We start from the raw sequence: 19,337 nt of genomic DNA, 5'->3' as shown, positions 1-19,337 counted from the left end.
TTCTAGAGATATTAAATAGCTAAACCTCTCGACAGGATTGAAAGTCTTGCTGGAAGAGATATGGAGCAAATTATAACTTCCTTGTACGTAAAGGAGGCAATGTGTCAAGCAGACTGAGACCACTATCTATTAAAAGTTTTGTATATGTAGTCCTCAAGCCACTCTGCAGTTTGTCTGCTGGGGGGTAATACGAGCTTATATGTTGATCATGACGTCTTTTCCTGTTATGATTCCTAAAATTAGAATTCATGGACGTTATATTTTAGTTGGATGTGCGCATATAGTGGAAGACTAGTTTAAATCGAATGTTCAGTTATGGCAGGATGAACTGCTATACCTCGATACTCTACTTAAAGAAAAGGTAACAAGGACCGATAATGGGTTACAAAAGTATGTACTGTATGCCTATTGTTTTAATTATTTAACCTCAAACTTCATTACACAAACAGTGATACTGTCATTCGTGTTATGGACTGTCTCTTGTTGTTCTAATGGATGACTGTCTACACTCCTGGAAATGGAAAAAAGAACACATTGACACCGGTGTGTCAGACCCACCATACTTGCTCCGGACACTGCGAGAGGGCTGTACAAGCAATGATCACACGCACGGCACAGCGGACACACCAGGACCCGCGGTGTTGGCCGTCGAATGGCGCTAGCTGCGCAGCATTTGTGCACCGCCGCCGTCAGTGTCAGCCAGTTTGCCGTGGCATACGGAGCTCCATCGCAGTCTTTAACACTGGTAGCATGCCGCGACAGCGTGGACGTGAACCGTATGTGCAGTTGACGGACTTTGAGCGAGGGCGTATAGTGGGCATGCGGGAGGCCGGGTGGACGTACCGCCGAATTGCTCAACACGTGGGGCGTGAGGTCTCCACAGTACATCGATGTTGTCGCCAGTGGTCGGCGGAAGGTGCACGTGCCCGTCGACCTGGGACCGGATCGCAGCGACGCACGGATGCACGCCAAGACCGTAGGATCCTACGCAGTGCCGTAGGGGACCGCACCGCCACTTCCCAGCAAATTAGGGACACTGTTGCTCCTGGGGTATCGGCGAGGACCATTCGCAACCGTCTCCATGAAGCTGGGCTACGGTCCCGCACACCGTTAGGCCGTCTTCCGCTCACGCCCCAACATCGTGCAGCCCGCCTCCAGTGGTGTCGCGACAGGCGTGAATGGAGGGACGAATGGAGACGTGTCGTCTTCAGCGATGAGAGTCACTTCTGCCTTGGTGCCAATGATGGTCGTATGCGTGTTTGGCGCCGTGCAGGTGAGCGCCACAATCAGGACTGCATACGACCGAGGCACACAGGGCCAACACCCGGCATCATGGTGTGGGGAGCGATCTCCTACACTGGCCGTACACCACTGGTGATCGTCGAGGGGTCACTGAATAGTGCACGGTACATCCAAACCGTCATCGAACCCATCGTTCTACCATTCCTAGACCGGCAAGGGAACTTGCTGTTCCAACAGGACAATGCACGTCCGCATGTATCCCGTGCCACCCAACGTGCTCTAGAAGGTGTAAGTCAACTACCCTGGCCAGCAAGATCTCCGGATCTGTCCCCCATTGAGCATGTTTGGGACTGGATGAAGCGTCGTCTCACGCGGTCTGCACGTCCAGCACGAACGCTGGTCCAACTGAGGCGCCAGGTGGAAATGGCATGGCAAGCCGTTCCACAGGACTACATCCAGCATCTCTACGATCGTCTCCATGGGAGAATAGCAGCCTGCATTGCTGCGAAAGGTGGATATACACTGTACTAGTGCCGACATTGTGCCTGCTCTGTTGCCTGTGTCTATGTGCCTGTGATTCTGTCAGTGTGATCATGTGATGTATCTGACCCCAGGAATGTGTCAATAAAGTTTCCCCTTCCTGGGACAATGAATTCACGGTGTTCTTATTTCAATTTCCAGGAGTGTATTCGTCATAAGCAACTCAGTATGGTGTGCATATTCTTACAAGAATGCTGTTTTAACGAAGCATTTGTTAATGGTGGAAGCGTATGGTTATCTATCCATCTAGTTGTTTCGTCCGCCAAGTTAATGGTGTTGGATGTATTAGTATGGCTATCAAACACACCACCTTCCCTGTGGGTTTTTTGCTCATATTAAGAATAAGGACAGCAAAAGACTTGGAAGAGCAGTTGAACGGAATGGACAGTGTCTTGAAAGGAGGATATAAGATGAACATCAACAAAAGCAAAACGAGGATAATGGAATGTAGTAAAATTAAATCGGGTGATGCTGAGGGAATTAGATTAGGAAATGAGACACTTAAAGTAGTAAAGGAGTTTTGCTATTTAGGGAGTAAAATAACTGATGATGGTCGAAGTAGAGAGGATATAAAATGTAGACTAGCAATGGCAAGGAAATCGTTTCTGAAGAAGAGAAATTTGTTAACATCAAGTATAGATTTAAGTGTCAGGAAGTCGTTTCTGAAAGTATTTGTATGGAGTGTAGCCATGTATGGAAGTGAAACATGGACGATAACTAGTGTGGACAAGAAGAGAATAGAAGCTTTCGAAATGTGGTGCTATAGAAGAATGCTGAAGATAAGGTGGGTAGATCACGTAACTAATGAGGAGGTATTGAATAGGATTGGGGAGAAGAGAAGTTTGTGGCACAACTTGACTAGAAGAAGGGATCGGTTGGTAGGACATGTTTTGAGGCATCAAGGGATCACAAATTTAGCATTGGAGGGCAGCGTGGAGGGTAAAAATCGTAGAGGGAGACCAAGAGATAAATACACTAAGCAGATTCAGAAGGATGTAGGTTGCAGTAGGTACTGGGAGATGATGAAGCTTGCACAGGATAGAGTAGCATGGAGAGCTGCATCAAACCAGTCTCAGGACTGAAGACCACAACATATTGACAGCAATTCTGATAATGCAAATGAGTGGCCTGACTGTCTTGCTGGTAACGATATAGAATAAATATTGCCTTTCTGATACATAAAGGAGGCAATGTGTTGAGCAGACTTAGACCATTGTCTACGAAAATTTTCGTGTATGTAGAATTTTCTACATACATTTTTGTCTACTGGGAAGTAATACGAGCTTATATGTCGAATATCTTTTCTGGATATGACATCTAAAATTATAATATGTAAGTGTCGTACTTTAGCTGGAAGTGTACATGTTGTGGAAGATTGTAGTTTTAATGAAAAATCTGGTAACAGCATGATGCACTATCACACATTGATACTCTACGTAAAAACTTATAACCACGACCTGTAATGAGTCATAAAACAATGCACTATATGCCTACAATTTTAATTTATTATTTAATGTGGAAAATCGATTACACAAACAGTGATACTGACAGGGGTTTTGTAGATGATCTAATGGATCACTGAAAACAGCCACACTGCTACTTCCAAAATAATTAATATTAGGGAAATGCGTTATTTTGCACTAGCAGCTATAGCTGGCTGAAACACAGCCTTCCCAGATGTGTTACTAACCTAATGACCTATGCGAAAATGTGTTACAGTTCCACCATGCAGCGTTAGTGTCAGCATGGAGTGGTACACAAACAGCTACGATTACCCATCGAATCTATATCTATTCACCACATACCTAACATTTTTAGCATTTTTGTGGTGTGTTACAGCAAATTATGCGATTTGCTCTCAGTCCGAGACACTTACTATAAATAATTTGGATACTTTTGGATAAACATGCTTCATTGTGATTGGATGAGAGCAGCATGACGTTGATGCACCACGATGTTGACATGACATCAAGAGCAGTGGGACATAACTCGTGTAATTGAATAAAATACATAAAATTTTGGAATAATATGTAAAATTGTGGATTAATGTGAGCACTTATATATCTGCCTGGGTGTGGTCTTTGCTGGTGCCTTGAATGACAAAAATCATGTAATATTAACTTTAATTTGTTATTAACAAGTAGGCCTCGAGTGACATGACTTAATGCAATTACAATAACATTAATTTGTTACTAACAAATAGACACAGCTTGATTCTCTCTCTATGCTGTACAGCTCCAGAGTGAAGCCACCCACAGAAGTGCCCCAGTTACAACAGATGAGGAGAGGGAGGAGGTGTTTGAATATCATTGGTCCAGTAGGGGTGGGAGGAGAGGCGTAGGTGAGGGGAGGGCGTAGTGGTTCTTCTGGATGACAGTAAACACTTACCCGTGGTAACCTGGAGGGAGGGGAGTGTGGGTGACCTCGAATATACATCACTCAAGTGTGTAACCTGACACTGGAAGTCCTTATCAGTGACCTTGAGGTAAGTTCCTTATCTTGGCCAGAACTGGTAGTGATAACCTACTGCAGTCATGCAGAACGAATGTTGCACCTAAGAATCCTGTCAGCACCAAAACATTATGAAGAAATACAACGTATTACCTCGTGCAATTCGATGTAGGGATTCCAATGGCATTCAAAACAGCTTCCAATCGTTTTGGAATGTATAAATACAGGTCCTGTATGGTTTCAAGGGATTCTTATTCCATTATTTCTGCAAAATAGTGGCAAGTTCAGGTAACGATCATGAAGGTGAATAGCGACCACGCACAATTCTCTCCAATTCAGACCACAAAGGCTCAATAATATTGAGATCTCTTGACTGTGGTGACCAGGGGAGATGCGACAATTCATCCTAGTCCTCACAAAATCAGTCCTGGACGATGTGAACTGTGTGAACAGGGACCCTGTCGTCTTGAAACTCAGAATCATCATTGGGAACAAATACAGAGTACCCTTGGGCCCCATGCAGTACCACAGTATGGCTGCCCAAATCACCACCAAAGCCTGCCATGTTTCACTCTTGGCAGCAAGCAGTCTGCATCATAGCCTTAGGACGGCGTATACCAGACATAAACTTGGTCAGAAGTTGGAAACTGTCTGGAAGAAGACTTATCTGACCAAATGACTTTCTTTCATTGCCCACATTCCAGGTTTTATAGCTTCATCACCACGTTTTCTTGTTATGAGTATTTGCATCACTAACGTGTTTTTAGCAATTTCAACTCGCAATGCAATTCGCCACTTATGGAGCTCCTTTCGTGTTATTTTGGTGCTGACAGGTTTCTTGATGCGACAATCAGTTCTTCAGTAACTTCTGCAGCTGTCGTCCTCTTATTTTTCGTCACAATCATCTTCCAATGACCGTCTGTTACGATCACGTAACACATACTTTCGTCCGCCTTTGACTTAGCGGATAACTGTTTTCCGCTCTCCCTGTATCCGGTATAAATCTTCGATATTTTGTCTCTTCAAACACCAAACACTTCGTTACGGGAACAACCACCATACGAGCACCACGCACCACCAATTTGTCCACATTAGCTCCGACATAATGCATTCACAACTACACAGAACACCCTTCTGACTACGACTGACAGTTACAACATACTGACGGCATTGCTAAGGTGCCGTTCGGAGTCAAGTTTAACAGCGCCACCTGCCGGCTTGACTAGCATCTACATTTATGCTCAAGCACGCATTTCTCGCGGTGTTTTCATAGTTTTGTCTATTCCTTGTATATTATGTCTATAGGCGTCATATAGACCTCACCTCTTTGAGGTTGTTTACACTGAAACGGGTATTAGTGAACATGAGGCAGTTGTACCATACCAAAGTACAAAAGACAACTGAAAGAAGTAGAAATATTTGCTTGTTCTGTAAACTAGATAATGAGGCTGTAGTCTCATATCTCAACGAGGAACAGCAAATGTTTGTCTCAGGATGGGAGTATGTAGAGGAACTGGACTCAAGTTTAGATCAATAGTTTACCACACAATGGATTGTTCAAATGTTCAAATCTGTGTGAATTCCTAATGGACCAAACTGCTGAGGTCATTGGTCCCTAGACTTACACACTACTTTAACTTATGCTAAGAACGACACACACACACACACACACACACACACACACACACACACACACACACACACACACACACACACGCGCGCGCGCGCGCGCGCGCGCGCGCGCGCGCGAGGACTCGAACCTACCGTGGGAGGGGCATACTGGATCGATATGCATGTAGGTACCCTCCTTGGTGTACAGCCCTTGGAGGGGAACTTCTAAAAAAGTGACTGCTATACAGTAGGTGCAAAACAAAGCATAGAACTACAAACAGTGAGATTTTAAATGAAACTCGGCATTTTGTGAAGCGTTCAGTATCTATTGTAGCAGAATTTTATCGAAAGGCCTCGCTCAAAATCCTTGACAGTGCGATACCAATACTCATATCCAAATACCTGTGACTGACACAGGAATCGAAACTGAGGATGGGAAAGCAAAGGCAGACGTGTTGAACTCCGTTTTAAAATGTTACTTTACCAAGTTAGATACAGGATTACTGGCCCAGTTTAATTTTGCACCAATGCAAAAGATGAGTGATACAGATATCAGTACGAGTGGAATTTAGAAACAGCCGAAGTCTCAAAAATTCAAGAAGGGATCCGGGGCCTGATGGCATCCCTGTCAAGATATTGTAGGGAATTTGTAGCTCAGTAGCCCCTGTTTTAACTATAATATACATTAGATGCCTACAACAAAAAAAGCTATGCCCACTGGTTGGAAGAAAGCACAGGTCACCCGATCACCAGTAGTGACCCACAAAACTGCAGCCATCCGATGACGCCAGTATCCATCCGTTGGAGAACTATAGAACATATGCTCATCTCAAACGTAATGAGGTAGCTAGAACAGAATAACCTCCTCCATGCCAACCAACATGGATTTCGCAATCACATGTCGTGAAAAATGAGACTTGTGCTCGTCTCATATGACATCCTGAAAGCCATGGGCGGCAACCAGGTGGATGCAGTATTTCCTGATTTCCGAAGTGCATCGGACTGAATACAACACCAACGCATATTAAAGAATGTATCAGCATGTGAGGTAGCAAACGAAATTTGTGACAGCATTGAAGAAATCTTGGTAGGGAGGACACAGCAAATAATCTTAGATGGAGAGTGACTGACAGATGTAGTAGTAACTTGAAACAGGAAACGTGCTGGGACCTTGCCTGATCATTTTATGTATTAATGACCTGGCAGAGAATATTAATGACGGGCATCCCATTCGTACGGGGCCCCAGGAAAAGCGTTATAAAAATCTTATTAAAAAAGGATATGAAATTAAATTTATACATGATATAATTTTAGGATTGAGAAATGAAGGTGTGGTGGAAGTGACCTTCACCACACGTATACACAGTTGAACACGGCGCCGCAAGTTCGTGAATGCTGCTACTAGAGTAGTGGGCGTGACTGCCTGGATTTCACGGCGGATGTTCTCACGTAACTCGTCGATGGTGCGTGGTTTCTTCTTTTCTCCAGACTTGGCGGAGGTCATTTCAGGTGACCTTGGCAGCCATAATCCTTTGTAAATCACTCTCTCAGGGAAAAATGATTCCACTGCAGTCATACTCCCTTTAGATGAATGGCATGTAGCCACATCTTGCTGGTACCAGCTAAGTGTCAGTTCCTTGTCATCCAAATGATTCACAAATCCTCGAAACAATATCTAACATACTATACTGTAGTGTCAAAAGAAAGTGGTCCTATGATACGCCGCTGTGATAATGCACGCTACACTGACGCACGAGACCCACTCACAGTTCGCAGAACCTTACTGTTACCACATTTCACAGATGCTGCCACGCCGACACGTTACGTGAGAACATCCAGTGTAACTTCCAGTACGCTGGCAGCAATATTCACGAACATGCAGCATCGTGTTAAACTGATACACAGGTCACTTCTACCAGCGCTCTTAATGTATCCTCATTTCTCAACCATGAAGCTATGTCACATCCAAATTTGGTTCCATATCCTCTTATCTAGCGCATCCTAATAAAGTAGAATCACACTTTGACTCAGTCAGCTCATAAAATGCCTGGGTGTATCTGAAATGTAATTACCTCATAGCTTTAATCTTACGTAAAATAGGTAGCACACTTAAGTTCATTGCTGCGATGTAGCCAGTCTACAAAGGAGATCGGTTACAAAAAACCAATCTACATCTACATGACTACTCTGCAATTCACATTTAAGTGCTTGGCAGAGGGTTCATCGAACCAAAATCATACACTCTCTCTACCATTCCACTCCCGAACAGCGCGCGGGAAAAACGAACACCTAAACCTTCCTGTTCGAGCTCTGATTTCTCTTACTTTATTTTGATGATCATTTCTACCTATGTAGGTTGGGCTCAACAAAATATTTTCGCATTCGGAAGAGAAAGTTGGTGACTGAAATTTCGTAAATAGATCTCGCCGCGACGAAAAACGTCTTTGCTGTAATGACTTCATCCCAATTCGCGTATCATATCTGCCACACTCTCTCCCCTATTACGTGATAATACAAAACGAGCTGCCCTTTTTTGCACCCTTTCGATGTCCTCCGTCAATCCTACCTGGTAAGGATCCAACACCGCGCAGCAATATTCTAACAGAGGACGAACGAGTGTAGTGTAAGCTGTCTCTTTAGTGGACTTGTTGCATCTTCTAAGTGTCCTGCCAATGAAACGCAACCTTTGGCTCGCCTTCCCCAAAATATTATCTATGTGGTCTTTCCAAATGAAGTTGTTCGTAATTTTAACACCCAGGTACTTAGTTGAATTGACAGCCTTGAGAATTGTACCATTTATCGAGTAATCGAATTCCAACGGATTTCTTTCGGAACTCATGTGGATCACCTCACACTTTTCGTTATTTAGCGCCAATTGCCACCTGCCACACCATACAGCAATCTTTTCTAAATCGCTTTGCAACTGATATTGGTCTTCGGATGACCTTACTAGACGGTAAATTACAGAATCATCTGCGAACAACCTAAGAGAACTGCTCAGATTGTCACCCAGGTCATTTATATAGATCAGGAACAGCAGAGGTCCCAGGACGCTTCCCTGGGGAACACCTGATATCACTTCAGTTTAACTCGATGATTTGCCGTCTATTACTACGAACTGCGACCTTCCTGACAGGAAATCACGAATCCAGTCGCACAACTGAGACGATACCCCATAGGTCCGCAGCTTGAATAGAAGTCGCTTGTGAGGAACGGTGTCAAAAGCTTTCCGGAAATCTACAAATACGGAATCAACTTGAGATCCCCTGTCGATAGCGGCCATTACTTCGTGCGAATAAAGAGCTAGCTGCGTTGCACATGAACGATGTTTTCTGAAACCATGTTGATTACGTATCAATAGATCGTTCCCTTCGAGGTGATTCATAATGTTTGAATACAGTATATGCTCCAAAACCCTACTGCAAACCGACGTCAATGATATAGGTCTGTAGTTAGATGATTTACTCCTACAACCCTTCTTAAACACTGGTGCGACCTGCGCAATTTTCCAATCTGTAGGTACAGATCTATCGGTGAGCGAGCGGTTGTATATGATTGCTAAGTGGGGAGCTATTGTATCAGCGTAATCTGAAAGGAACCTAATCGGTATACAATCTGGACCTAAAGACTTGCCCGTATAAATCGATTTGAGTTGATTGGCAACCCCTAACGTATCTACTTCTAAGAAACTCATGCTAGCAGCTGTTCGTGTTTCAAATTCTGGAATATTCCATTCATCTTCCCTGGTGAAGGAATTTCGGAAAACTGCGTTCAATAACTCCGCTTTAGCGGCACAGTCGTCGGTAACAGTACCATCGGCACTGCGCAGCGAAGGTATTGACTGCGTCTTGCCGCTTGTGTACTTTACATACGACCAGAATTTCTTCGGATTTTCTACCAAATTTCGAGACAATGTTTCGTTGTGGAACCTATTAAAGGCATCTCGCATTGAAGTCCGTGCCAAATTTCGCGCGTCTGTAAATTTTAGCCAATCTTCGGGATTTCGCGTTCTTCTGAACTTCGCATGCTTTTTCCGTTGCCTCTGCAACAGCGTTCGGACCTGTTTTTTATACCACGGGGAATCAGTTCCATCTCTTACCAATTTATGAGGTATGAATCTCTCAATTTCTGTTGCTACTGTATCTCTGAATTTGAGCCACATCTCGTCTACATCTGCATAGTCAGTTCGGAAGGAATGGAGATTGTCTCTTAGGAAGGCTTCTATTGGCACTTTATCCGCTTTTTTAAATAAAATTATTTTCGTTTGTTTCTGGTGGATTTGGAAGAAACGGTATTGAGCCTAGCTACAACGACCTTGTGATCACTAATCCCTGTATCAGTCATGATACTCTCTATCAGCTCTGGATTGTTTGTGGCTAAGAGGTCAAGTGTGTTTTCGCAACCATTTACAATTCGCGTGGGTTCGTGGACTAACTGCTCGACATAATTTTCGGATAAAGCATTTAGGACAATCTCGGAAGATGTTTTCTGCCTACCACCGGTTTTGAACAAGTATTTTTGCCAACATATCGAGGGAAGGTTGAAGTCCGCACCAACTATAACCGTATGAGTGGGGTATTTATTTGTTACGAGACTCAAATTTTCTCTGAACTGTTCAGCAACTATATCATCGGAGTCTGGGGGTCGGTAGGAGGAGCCAATTATTAACTTAGTTCGGCTGTTAAGTATAACCTTCACCCATACCAATTCGCACGAAGTATCTACTTCGACTTCACTACAAGATAAACCACTACTGACAGACACACACTACCACCAATTCTGCCTAATCTATCTTTCCTGAACACCGTCTGAGACTTCGTAAAAATTTCTGCAGAACTTACTTCAGGCTTTAGCCAACTTTCTGTACCTATAACGATTTCAGCTTCTGTGCTTTCTATTAGCGCTTTAAGCTCAGGGACTTTCGGAGCAACAATTTACAACTACAATTCCGACTGTTTCTTGTTCTAAGCACGTCCTGTATTTGTCATGCACCCTTTGAGATTGCTGCCCACCCCGTACTTTCCCGAGGCCTTCTAACCTAAAAAACCGCCCAGTCCACGCCACACAGCCTCCGCTACCCGTGTAGCCGCCAGCTGGGTGTAGTGAACTCCTGACCTATTCAGCGGAACCCGAAACCCCCACCACCCTATGGCCCAAGTCAAGGAATCTGCAGCCAACATGGTCGCAAAACCGTCTGAGCCTCTGATTCAGAACCTCCACCCGGCTCTGCACCTAAGGTCCGCAGTCGGTTCTGTCAACGATGCTGCAGATGGTGAGCTCTGCCTTCATCTCGTAAGCAAGACCGGCAGCCTGCACCAAATCAGATAGCCGCTGGAATCCAGAGATAATTTCCTCAGATCCAAAGCGACACACGTCATTAGTGCCGACATGTGCCACCACCTGCAGCTGGCTGCAACCTGTGCTCTTCATGGCATCCGGAAGGAACCTTTCCACATCAGGAATGACTCCACCCGGAATGCACATGGAGTGCACCCTGGATTTCTTCCCCTCCTTAGCCGCCATATCCCTAAGGGGCCCCATCATGAACACTAATCAAGTGTGTAATTCCTATCCCAGAAACGATGAAGAAGGTATACTTAACAAGTAGATAAAAGAACAGCACAAAAAGTCACGGACTTGTTTGACCCAAGGGAGGGCATCAAAGAGATGTTGAAAAACCTGAACTTGCAGAAGCTTGAAGGTAAGTCCCAATTATCGTGCAAAAGCCTGCTCACCAACTTTCAAGAAGCAGTATTAAATGAAATATCTAGGAATATGTTACAGTCCTTTACGCATCGTTTCCGTAGGAAGCCCGAAGAAAAGATCTGACTTTTTACAGTGCGCACAGAGGCATTTCAGCGGTCAATCTCACCACTCTCCATACACAAACGGAACATACAGAAATCCTAGTATGTGCTATGGGAAGTACCTTATGCCATGCACTTCACGGTGTTTTTCAGACTATGGGTGTAAATGTAGATTCGCATTTGGTAAGGTGAAAATTCTTGCGTGACCATCCAGTTTAGGTTTTCTGTCGTTCCTATAAATCAGTAAAGGCAGTTGCCAGAATAGTTCCTTTGGAAAGGATAGGGCCTGTTTCCTCCTACGTCATTACTCTAACCGAGCATATATTCCACCTCGAACCACTCAGTCATCGATGGGAGGCTAAGACTTAATCTTCTTTCCTATTACAGTTTTTAGTCTTCAGTGAATGAATAACAAACTCAAGAACCGACATGTATGTATGCTACGCTCTTGGCCAAATTTATAGGGTAACAGAAATCGATTTCTAAACGTGGTACGACTTTAGCGAGACAATATGATTAATAACGTAATAGAATTTCGCGTTTTGCACTTGCTGACTGCTGGAAAATATATGAGGCATGTATGTGGCAGATGCTGTCACTAAAAATCGATTGTATGTTTGAAGTCAAAAAAACTTTCCTCAGACTTGATGTAACGTTAAACTGTAACTTAATGATTGTCACTTGGCAGAAACTAGTAGTCAGGAAACAAAGCAGTTGATGGTTCCATGATATCGCTCTCCAAATACACTCAAGCTCCACAGACCAGTCTAGAGAAAATAAATAAATATGAGACACGCAGTATTGTACCACTTATAAAAACAATAGGCAACTAAAAGCTCTGAAGTATTTTATTAATATGGCGTTCACCAGTCATTGGTGTCATATTACAGAGGATTTTTTTTTTACTTTTTGTTAAATTGATGATAGTTCTGGTTGTTAACAAAACTTTATCGTCAAATAATAAGATGCCATCAAAAAGTTCAGGATTTTTTTTCCACTATCTCTGAGAATTCCATTGGCGTTCGGATTCCCCAGGAAAATTGATAGAACTGGACTGCAAATCGATCGTGGCATTTTCAAAGAAACGTTTCTTGCATAAGAATCTGGATGATCATCTGAATGTGAATCCATTCCTCTTTCTCTACAACACTCATCACTGGAGGTATTTTTCATCTTGTTATAAAGACATAATGCCTCATCAGATCCCTTTACGATTTGTGAACAGTCACTTAAAAAAAAAAAAAAAAAGAAAAAAAAACACCTGATTTTTAGACATTTTAAATAAGATCTGCAGAAAAGCCTACTTGGTTGCTTTCTCGATTTTCTAGGGCATGCATATGACAATCGCTTGAAATTTGAACTAACGCTGAAAGATAAAAAAAATATAATCAGGAGCAATAGTTTGCAGTAAAGGAAATAAATAACGAGGGCATAGTTATTTCGTTCAGATCACCTACGAAAGTCAGTGCTAACAGTAACGTTCAATGTGTTAGCGCTCCGCTGAAGGAAAGGTCAGTAAGTCAGTCACATCCCCGCCAGGATTCTTAGTGGTAGGTCTTACAAAGACCTGTGAATGATGTGTCAGTTACTAGCTAATCTCGACAGCAGCAAAAACTGATTATGAAGTTTACTATTGGTCTTATATTGCCATGAATAAGTATATAATGAGACGAACAGTGTTGGAGAAATACGATGCTCATCTATAGCTTACCTTTCAAAGAAAATTGCAAGATGGCTGAAATTGCAAAATCAGTCAACGATAATCCGAATATACCAGTGTGTTTTGACAATAATTACAGCAATAAAACAGAAAATGCTGTAAAAAGCAATATTTAAACTACTCTCTATAACTATAAAAGAAAAGGAACACTGTCCTACAGTACATGGCATCTGATGTGCCATAATTTGTAATACCGCTAATCCATCTGTGTCAAGTGTCACCATAATAATCAATAATTGTTTTTGTTTTCATTTCCTTATTTGTCTCATGTATCTTTCAAACTTTCTGTTTTAACTATAATGTGTGACATGTAATTTTGCTCTGTGTGTGCACTATGTGAACAAAATTTGTTAATACAAATATAATCTCTAGTAGAGACCCATCTATATGGAATATTCTTGATAATGATAACTATGCAAAACATGTACATTCTTTCTTAGTGATATAAATTTTCATTCATTATGCACTTATATGTATTTATGCTTAGTAAGATAATTTAAACTGTTGTATCTTATACCTTTATGTTTTTGTCTATACCTCTTATTTGTATTCTCCTAAGCGAAGTATGTACCATCATCACCATTTTACAATAATTGTTTAATTGGCTTGTCCTACATCACGATATGCTTTACTGTAAGAAAATTATGATCTACATTACTAATAACAAATAAATAAACTTCACAAAGAAGTATTACAACTGTCAAAGAAATTTAAAAATCTCATGTACTGAAAAGTTACAGACAATTTGCATTCCTACTGTCAATATGTATTCACAAAAGTACATTGGCGGATACAAGGATATGGTATGTTATCTGTTACAACTCCATATAGGCATACATGGCCTGAATTTCACACTAGTGAAGCGATATTATTCATGACATACGGCGTAGTGAAATTCTTCTACTGTGCCGTGGAATGATGAGACCCACTGATTGCGTATTTAATTTTTATTGAGCTTGGGTCGTGGTCAGCACCGTTCTTCTATTTCCTTTTTTTTAAATATATTTATAACACGTCACGTCTCAGAATAATTTGTCTTAGCGTAGGCCTATATCACAGAGGCAACATGACTTGTTTTTATTTAAATTACTGGTACCGGTACTTGACTTACCTTCTATATTTTTAAAGGAAGTCGAAATATAGAACGGTATTCCAGTCACACCTTTACAAACAAATATGCGAAGCACGCAAGCATTCTTAAAAAAAAAATAAAAATAAAAAAAATAAAAAAGTGTCCCAATTTCGTATTGTGATATATTGGTAAATGTCAGGTTTATTCCTAATTTTATTAACAACAACGGTATTTCGAGAATACATATATCGACCTTCGACAGTTCAACTGTAATAATTCGATACCTCGGATTGTGTATGTCTGTGTAATATTGTCCAAGCGACATGACGCTAAGCGACAAGCACTGATTAAGAGTGTCGCCACGTCTGCGAAGGATACGATAGAACTATATTTCGCATGCAATTTCCTACGGTTTCAAGATGACTGCTGCCGGTAATGCCGTTACAGCTGCGAGCCTTGATGAAGAGAGGTCAGTTAAGTGTCTTGTATGTCACGTAACTGTATTATTAGAGGGAGTAACTTTGCCAAGTGCAACGCGTACCACGCGAAGTATTCTATTGGCTGGTGCTGATGACGTTGGGCCGCGCACGTTTACGGGTGGGGGTAACAAGTTTGGTGTCTGCTATGAACAGCTGCTGTCAAAGCCAGAAATGTCAACAGAAGGTGTGTGCACTCCAGCGCAGGTGGTTGTGGGGAGTGTCGGTCCGTAGCTGCTGTCAGAACTGTGCTAACACAGTTTCAGAATGTTGGACATCGGCAAATGCAAGCAGGAACTAACAAAATATGGACAGCAGCACCTGTTGCGGTTTTGGGAAGAACTGTCTGAAGAGGAGAGAGCAGAGTTACTGCTGGATTTACAAGAAGTCAACGTGGCAGAAGTTACTTCGTATTTCAGAAGAGCTGTGGAGTCCCTCACTGAAGATCAAGCAAAACTGGATGATCGCATGAAGCCTATCCCAGCAGAATTTTATGGTGGTGTCATCAGATCAGAAGCAGAAGACCTAAGATTTTATGAAGATGAAGGTTTGAGGCAGATTTCTGCAGGCAAAGTGGGTGTGTTGCTTCTGGCAGGTGGTCAGGGTACAAGACTTGGAGTATCATATCCTAAAGGTATGTATGATGTTGGCCTACCTTCTCATAAGTCTCTGTATCAGGTTCAGGCAGAAAGAATTCTGAGGCTGCAGGAGCTTGCTTGTGAACGAACAGGAGTTTACAATCATATAACATGGTATATCATGACCAGTGAAGCAACTATGTGCCCCACACAGGAATACTTTGCAAACCACAACTATTTTGGTCTTAAAAAAGAAAATATTGTTATGTTTGAGCAGGGGTTACTTCCATGCTTCACATTTGATGGAAAAATAATCATGGATAGAAAGTATAAGCTGTCAAGAGCACCAGATGGGAATGGAGGACTGTATCGAGCTTTGCGGGACCGTAAAGTGCTGGATGATATTGAGAGACGGGGTATTAGTTATCTTCATGCATACAGTGTCGATAACATTTTGGTTAAAGTAGCTGACCCAGTTTTCATTGGTTATTGTATAAGCAAGAATGCAGAGTGTGGAGCAAAAGTAGTAGAAAAATCTTTTCCAGAAGAACCTGTAGGCGTTGTTTGTCAGGTGGATGGCCGGTATCAAGTTGTTGAATACAGTGAAATTACATTAAAAACAGCAGAGCAGAGTGATATTGATGGGAGATTAACATTCAGAGCTGGTAATATTTGCAATCACTTTTTCACAACAGAGTTTCTTCAGAAGATTGCAAATAAGCATGAAAATAATTTGAAGCTACATGTTGCCAGGAAAAAGATCCCTTATGTTGATGCACAAGGTAACATTTGTAAACCAGAGAAACCCAATGGTATAAAAATGGAAAAATTTGTTTTTGACGTCTTTCAGTTTGCGGACAATTTTGTTACATGGGAAGTAAAGCGAAATGAGGAATTCAGTGCCCTTAAAAATGCCGATACTGCTGAAAAAGACACACCCACAACTGCCCGTAATGATCTGTATTCACTTCATTACCAGTATTTGACTAAGGCTGGTGGAAAGATTGTAACAGACAAGGGATCATCTGTGATTTGTGAGATTTCACCGTTGTTGACATATGCTGGCGAAGGTCTTGAAGAAAGTGTTAGTAATAAGACATTTAAATCCCCAGTTGTTTTGTTGCATCCTAGTGAACAAAGCCCAAATGGTAACGTATATGATCAATGATGTTTATATTTGTGCACAATGATTATATTTTGCTGTCAGTTCCTATGCACTTTAAGGTGAAATATATGTTGCAGCCACAGGTTAAACTGTGTGTTCCTGTGTGAATATTGTAGTTATAAAATGCCTATGTGCAATAAAGTGTGCTGGTGGTGGTCAAATTGTGAGGGAGTATGCTAAAATTCCTGTGTGTAACAGTTCTCTTGACGCTAACTTCAAAGAGTAAATGATAGTGAAAGTAGCTGGTACCACTTTTACAGTGTAGCATACTTGCACAATCATGTCACATCTCATATTAATGTTTAAACAGGAAACATTTCTTTCCTCTTTGACTTGAATAGGAGGCTTTTTTAAGAAAAGAAAAAAAAAGAGTAATGGGGCCTGCATACATTTGGTGCTGGAATTTATATTCTTAGTTGATAAGTTAGCATACTGAGCTCTGTCTTTATATGTGAGTGAGCAAGTGATATTTTATGTTCGTTCAATCATGTACAGTAAATGCAACAAAATAACTACACACTTTGCCTCATGAAGAGTTACCAGTATTTATTGAGAGATCTGTTGCATAAAGTAACTGATATTCTGAATGCTTTGTTCAAATGACCAAATGCACAATTCTGTTTAAATATATCATGACATGTCAGGAATCACTGTCTTACGTATGGTACTTTAGCCCATTATACAAAGAAGAAAATTGACTATGCTTTCATCATTACTTAAACAGTTAAGTAAGGTGTTGATATTGTTAAATTCTGTAATTAACTGATTTATCAAACTGTTGTAAATGTACAGTTACTGTTACTTGTCTGTGAATTATGTGGTACACCCATATTAATTTTTTCCAAGCAGTTTTTGCACCTTAAAAACAAATGTGTAGTCGTGCAATCACTGCTTATATGAATAACGTATGGCTGTATGTTATGTGCCACTTTAATGAATAATTTTCATTATTTCAGTATTTGAAACAAACAGAAAAAGACATGTGGAGCTCTGTTTGTGTTTTATTCCCTTGTTTCTGTTAACTGCTTTATGTTCCTCTAACAAAGTTATGTAAACCTTAAAACAAGCATTTAATCATTTAACTTACACTAAAGTTTTGATTGTACTAAAACTCTTATAATTATTGCTTTCATTCTGCATTGCAGAAGTTTTTGCATTCCATGTAAATAACAACAATCTAAATATTATGGGTCCAATTTGTTAAATTGCAGAGAAGTTTTGTCTAATGAAATTAAGCACTTACAATTTTGAATATGCGAAATTGTATAAACTCTAGATGCTACAGCAAAATCCAAGTAGGTGTTCTACTAGACATTCAGGGAACTTCCATACAGTGAGGATCAGACATGAACATCTGACTACCACAAAGTCAGTGTCCAGTTGCACATAATGTGAAAGTGTTATGTAAACTGTTGCTATACTCTATTTTTTTAAAAGAAAAGTGCAGTATTAAAATGTTACTTTATAGACTGGGCAGATTTAATATAATGTATTGATATTTTTTTGTGTGGTGTGACACTGTACTTTCTAATTTGGAACTGAAATGACACCAGTATTATGAATTGGCTCAGACCTTAAATCTGGGTTGTGTAGTGATGTAATGTGCAATAACATCTCAGATCTTGCAGGCAGCTTGAGTAGTTAAGAAATGTTATTTGTTGCATGGAAGTCCAATATATACTATATTTGTCAGTTTTATGGCAAAATTTTGTGATGGCTGTACAATTGGATTTTTTGTTTAAATGTTTTATTAATTTAATGAAAATGTAATAGCACATGAAGAATGGAATCCAATATTCATAAGTCATTTTTCTTATGACATTTCTATAGTGGTTTATTTCTTCATGTCATTTTTTATGGAATGAAATTTTTATTGTCAATTACATATATGTATATATAATGTATGTAACATTATGTTTTAAGAATACATTTTATTTCACAGCATTTCCATTGTCTATAAATCTGATTCCTTGTGCACCTTACATTTTTCTAATTCTTCCCTGAAATGAATTGGTACGTGTCTTAAATTATAGTTACCTTGAGCAATACAGACTTCTAGTTTACTGTTACAATAGTAAGATTTCTTTATTTGTACATACGCAAAAAGGTGTAGTAATTTTGCTAATATTTAGAGTAATAATACTTCAGTATCAGTGCTGAAGACCTATTAGTAATTTTGGCGTGTGGAATTATTAGACAGAAATCTTATTTCGCATTTACTGTTGTAGTATGATGACAGCAAAGGTACCTCAGTATAATATCATGGCTAAGGTATTGCTCAAATTGTTAACAAAATAAATTTTGTTATTTGTCATTTGTTGGAGCTCTGTCTCCCAATAAGTAATTCTTTAAAGAATGTGGGTTTTACAACACAAAAATTGAAATATTTATTTTCACATAGCTATATGAAGGAACTTCCCTGGATGTACAAATTACTGCTAATTGAACATATTCCACAAGTGACTTACATGTGGCTGTATAAACTTCAAAAGCATAAACATTCCATCCTATAACAACAAATTATTTATTATCTGCTTGTATATGGATTAGACATGATGAGAACTCTAATTTTCATGTTTTGTTCAAATATAGAAACTGAACCATTGTTATATCATTCCCTTGTATGTTTACGACTTTTATGCATAGTCCATATAGATGACCACGAGTTTAACCGT

At 40.7% G+C, this 19,337-nt stretch overlaps 1 protein-coding gene and 1 long non-coding RNA gene across 2 annotated transcripts in view; one reads left to right on the top strand and one right to left on the bottom strand.

Annotated features, from left to right (window-relative positions):
* LOC126249731 (uncharacterized) overlaps positions 1-13,992 on the bottom strand; it is a 181,111-nt gene extending 167,119 nt beyond the window's left edge. Inside the window, exon 1 of the long non-coding RNA XR_007545649.1 lies at positions 13,909-13,992. This is a non-coding gene — a long non-coding RNA (uncharacterized LOC126249731). The remainder of the gene's footprint in view (positions 1-13,908) is intronic.
* Positions 13,993-15,050: 1,058 nt separating this feature from the next.
* Positions 15,051-18,606, top strand: LOC126248686 (UDP-N-acetylhexosamine pyrophosphorylase). Its single transcript, XM_049949963.1, has one exon. It carries the CDS (start codon positions 15,187-15,189, stop codon positions 16,663-16,665), a length of 1,479 nt encoding a protein of 492 aa, XP_049805920.1. The 5' UTR covers positions 15,051-15,186; the 3' UTR covers positions 16,666-18,606.
* Positions 18,607-19,337: the final 731 nt, after the last annotated feature.

Source organism: Schistocerca nitens, chromosome 3 (genome assembly GCF_023898315.1).
Source record: "Schistocerca nitens isolate TAMUIC-IGC-003100 chromosome 3, iqSchNite1.1, whole genome shotgun sequence".
Lineage (NCBI taxonomy): Eukaryota > Metazoa > Arthropoda > Insecta > Orthoptera > Acrididae > Schistocerca > Schistocerca nitens.
The sequence above is the reverse complement of the archived record's forward strand: the minus strand, read 5'-3'. Positions and strand labels throughout refer to the sequence as shown.

Bases quoted from the DNA above. Each gene is read 5' to 3' on its own strand.
- LOC126248686 (XM_049949963.1), top strand. From the start codon at position 15,187: ATGTTGGACATCGGCAAATGCAAGCAGGAACTAACAAAATATGGACAG.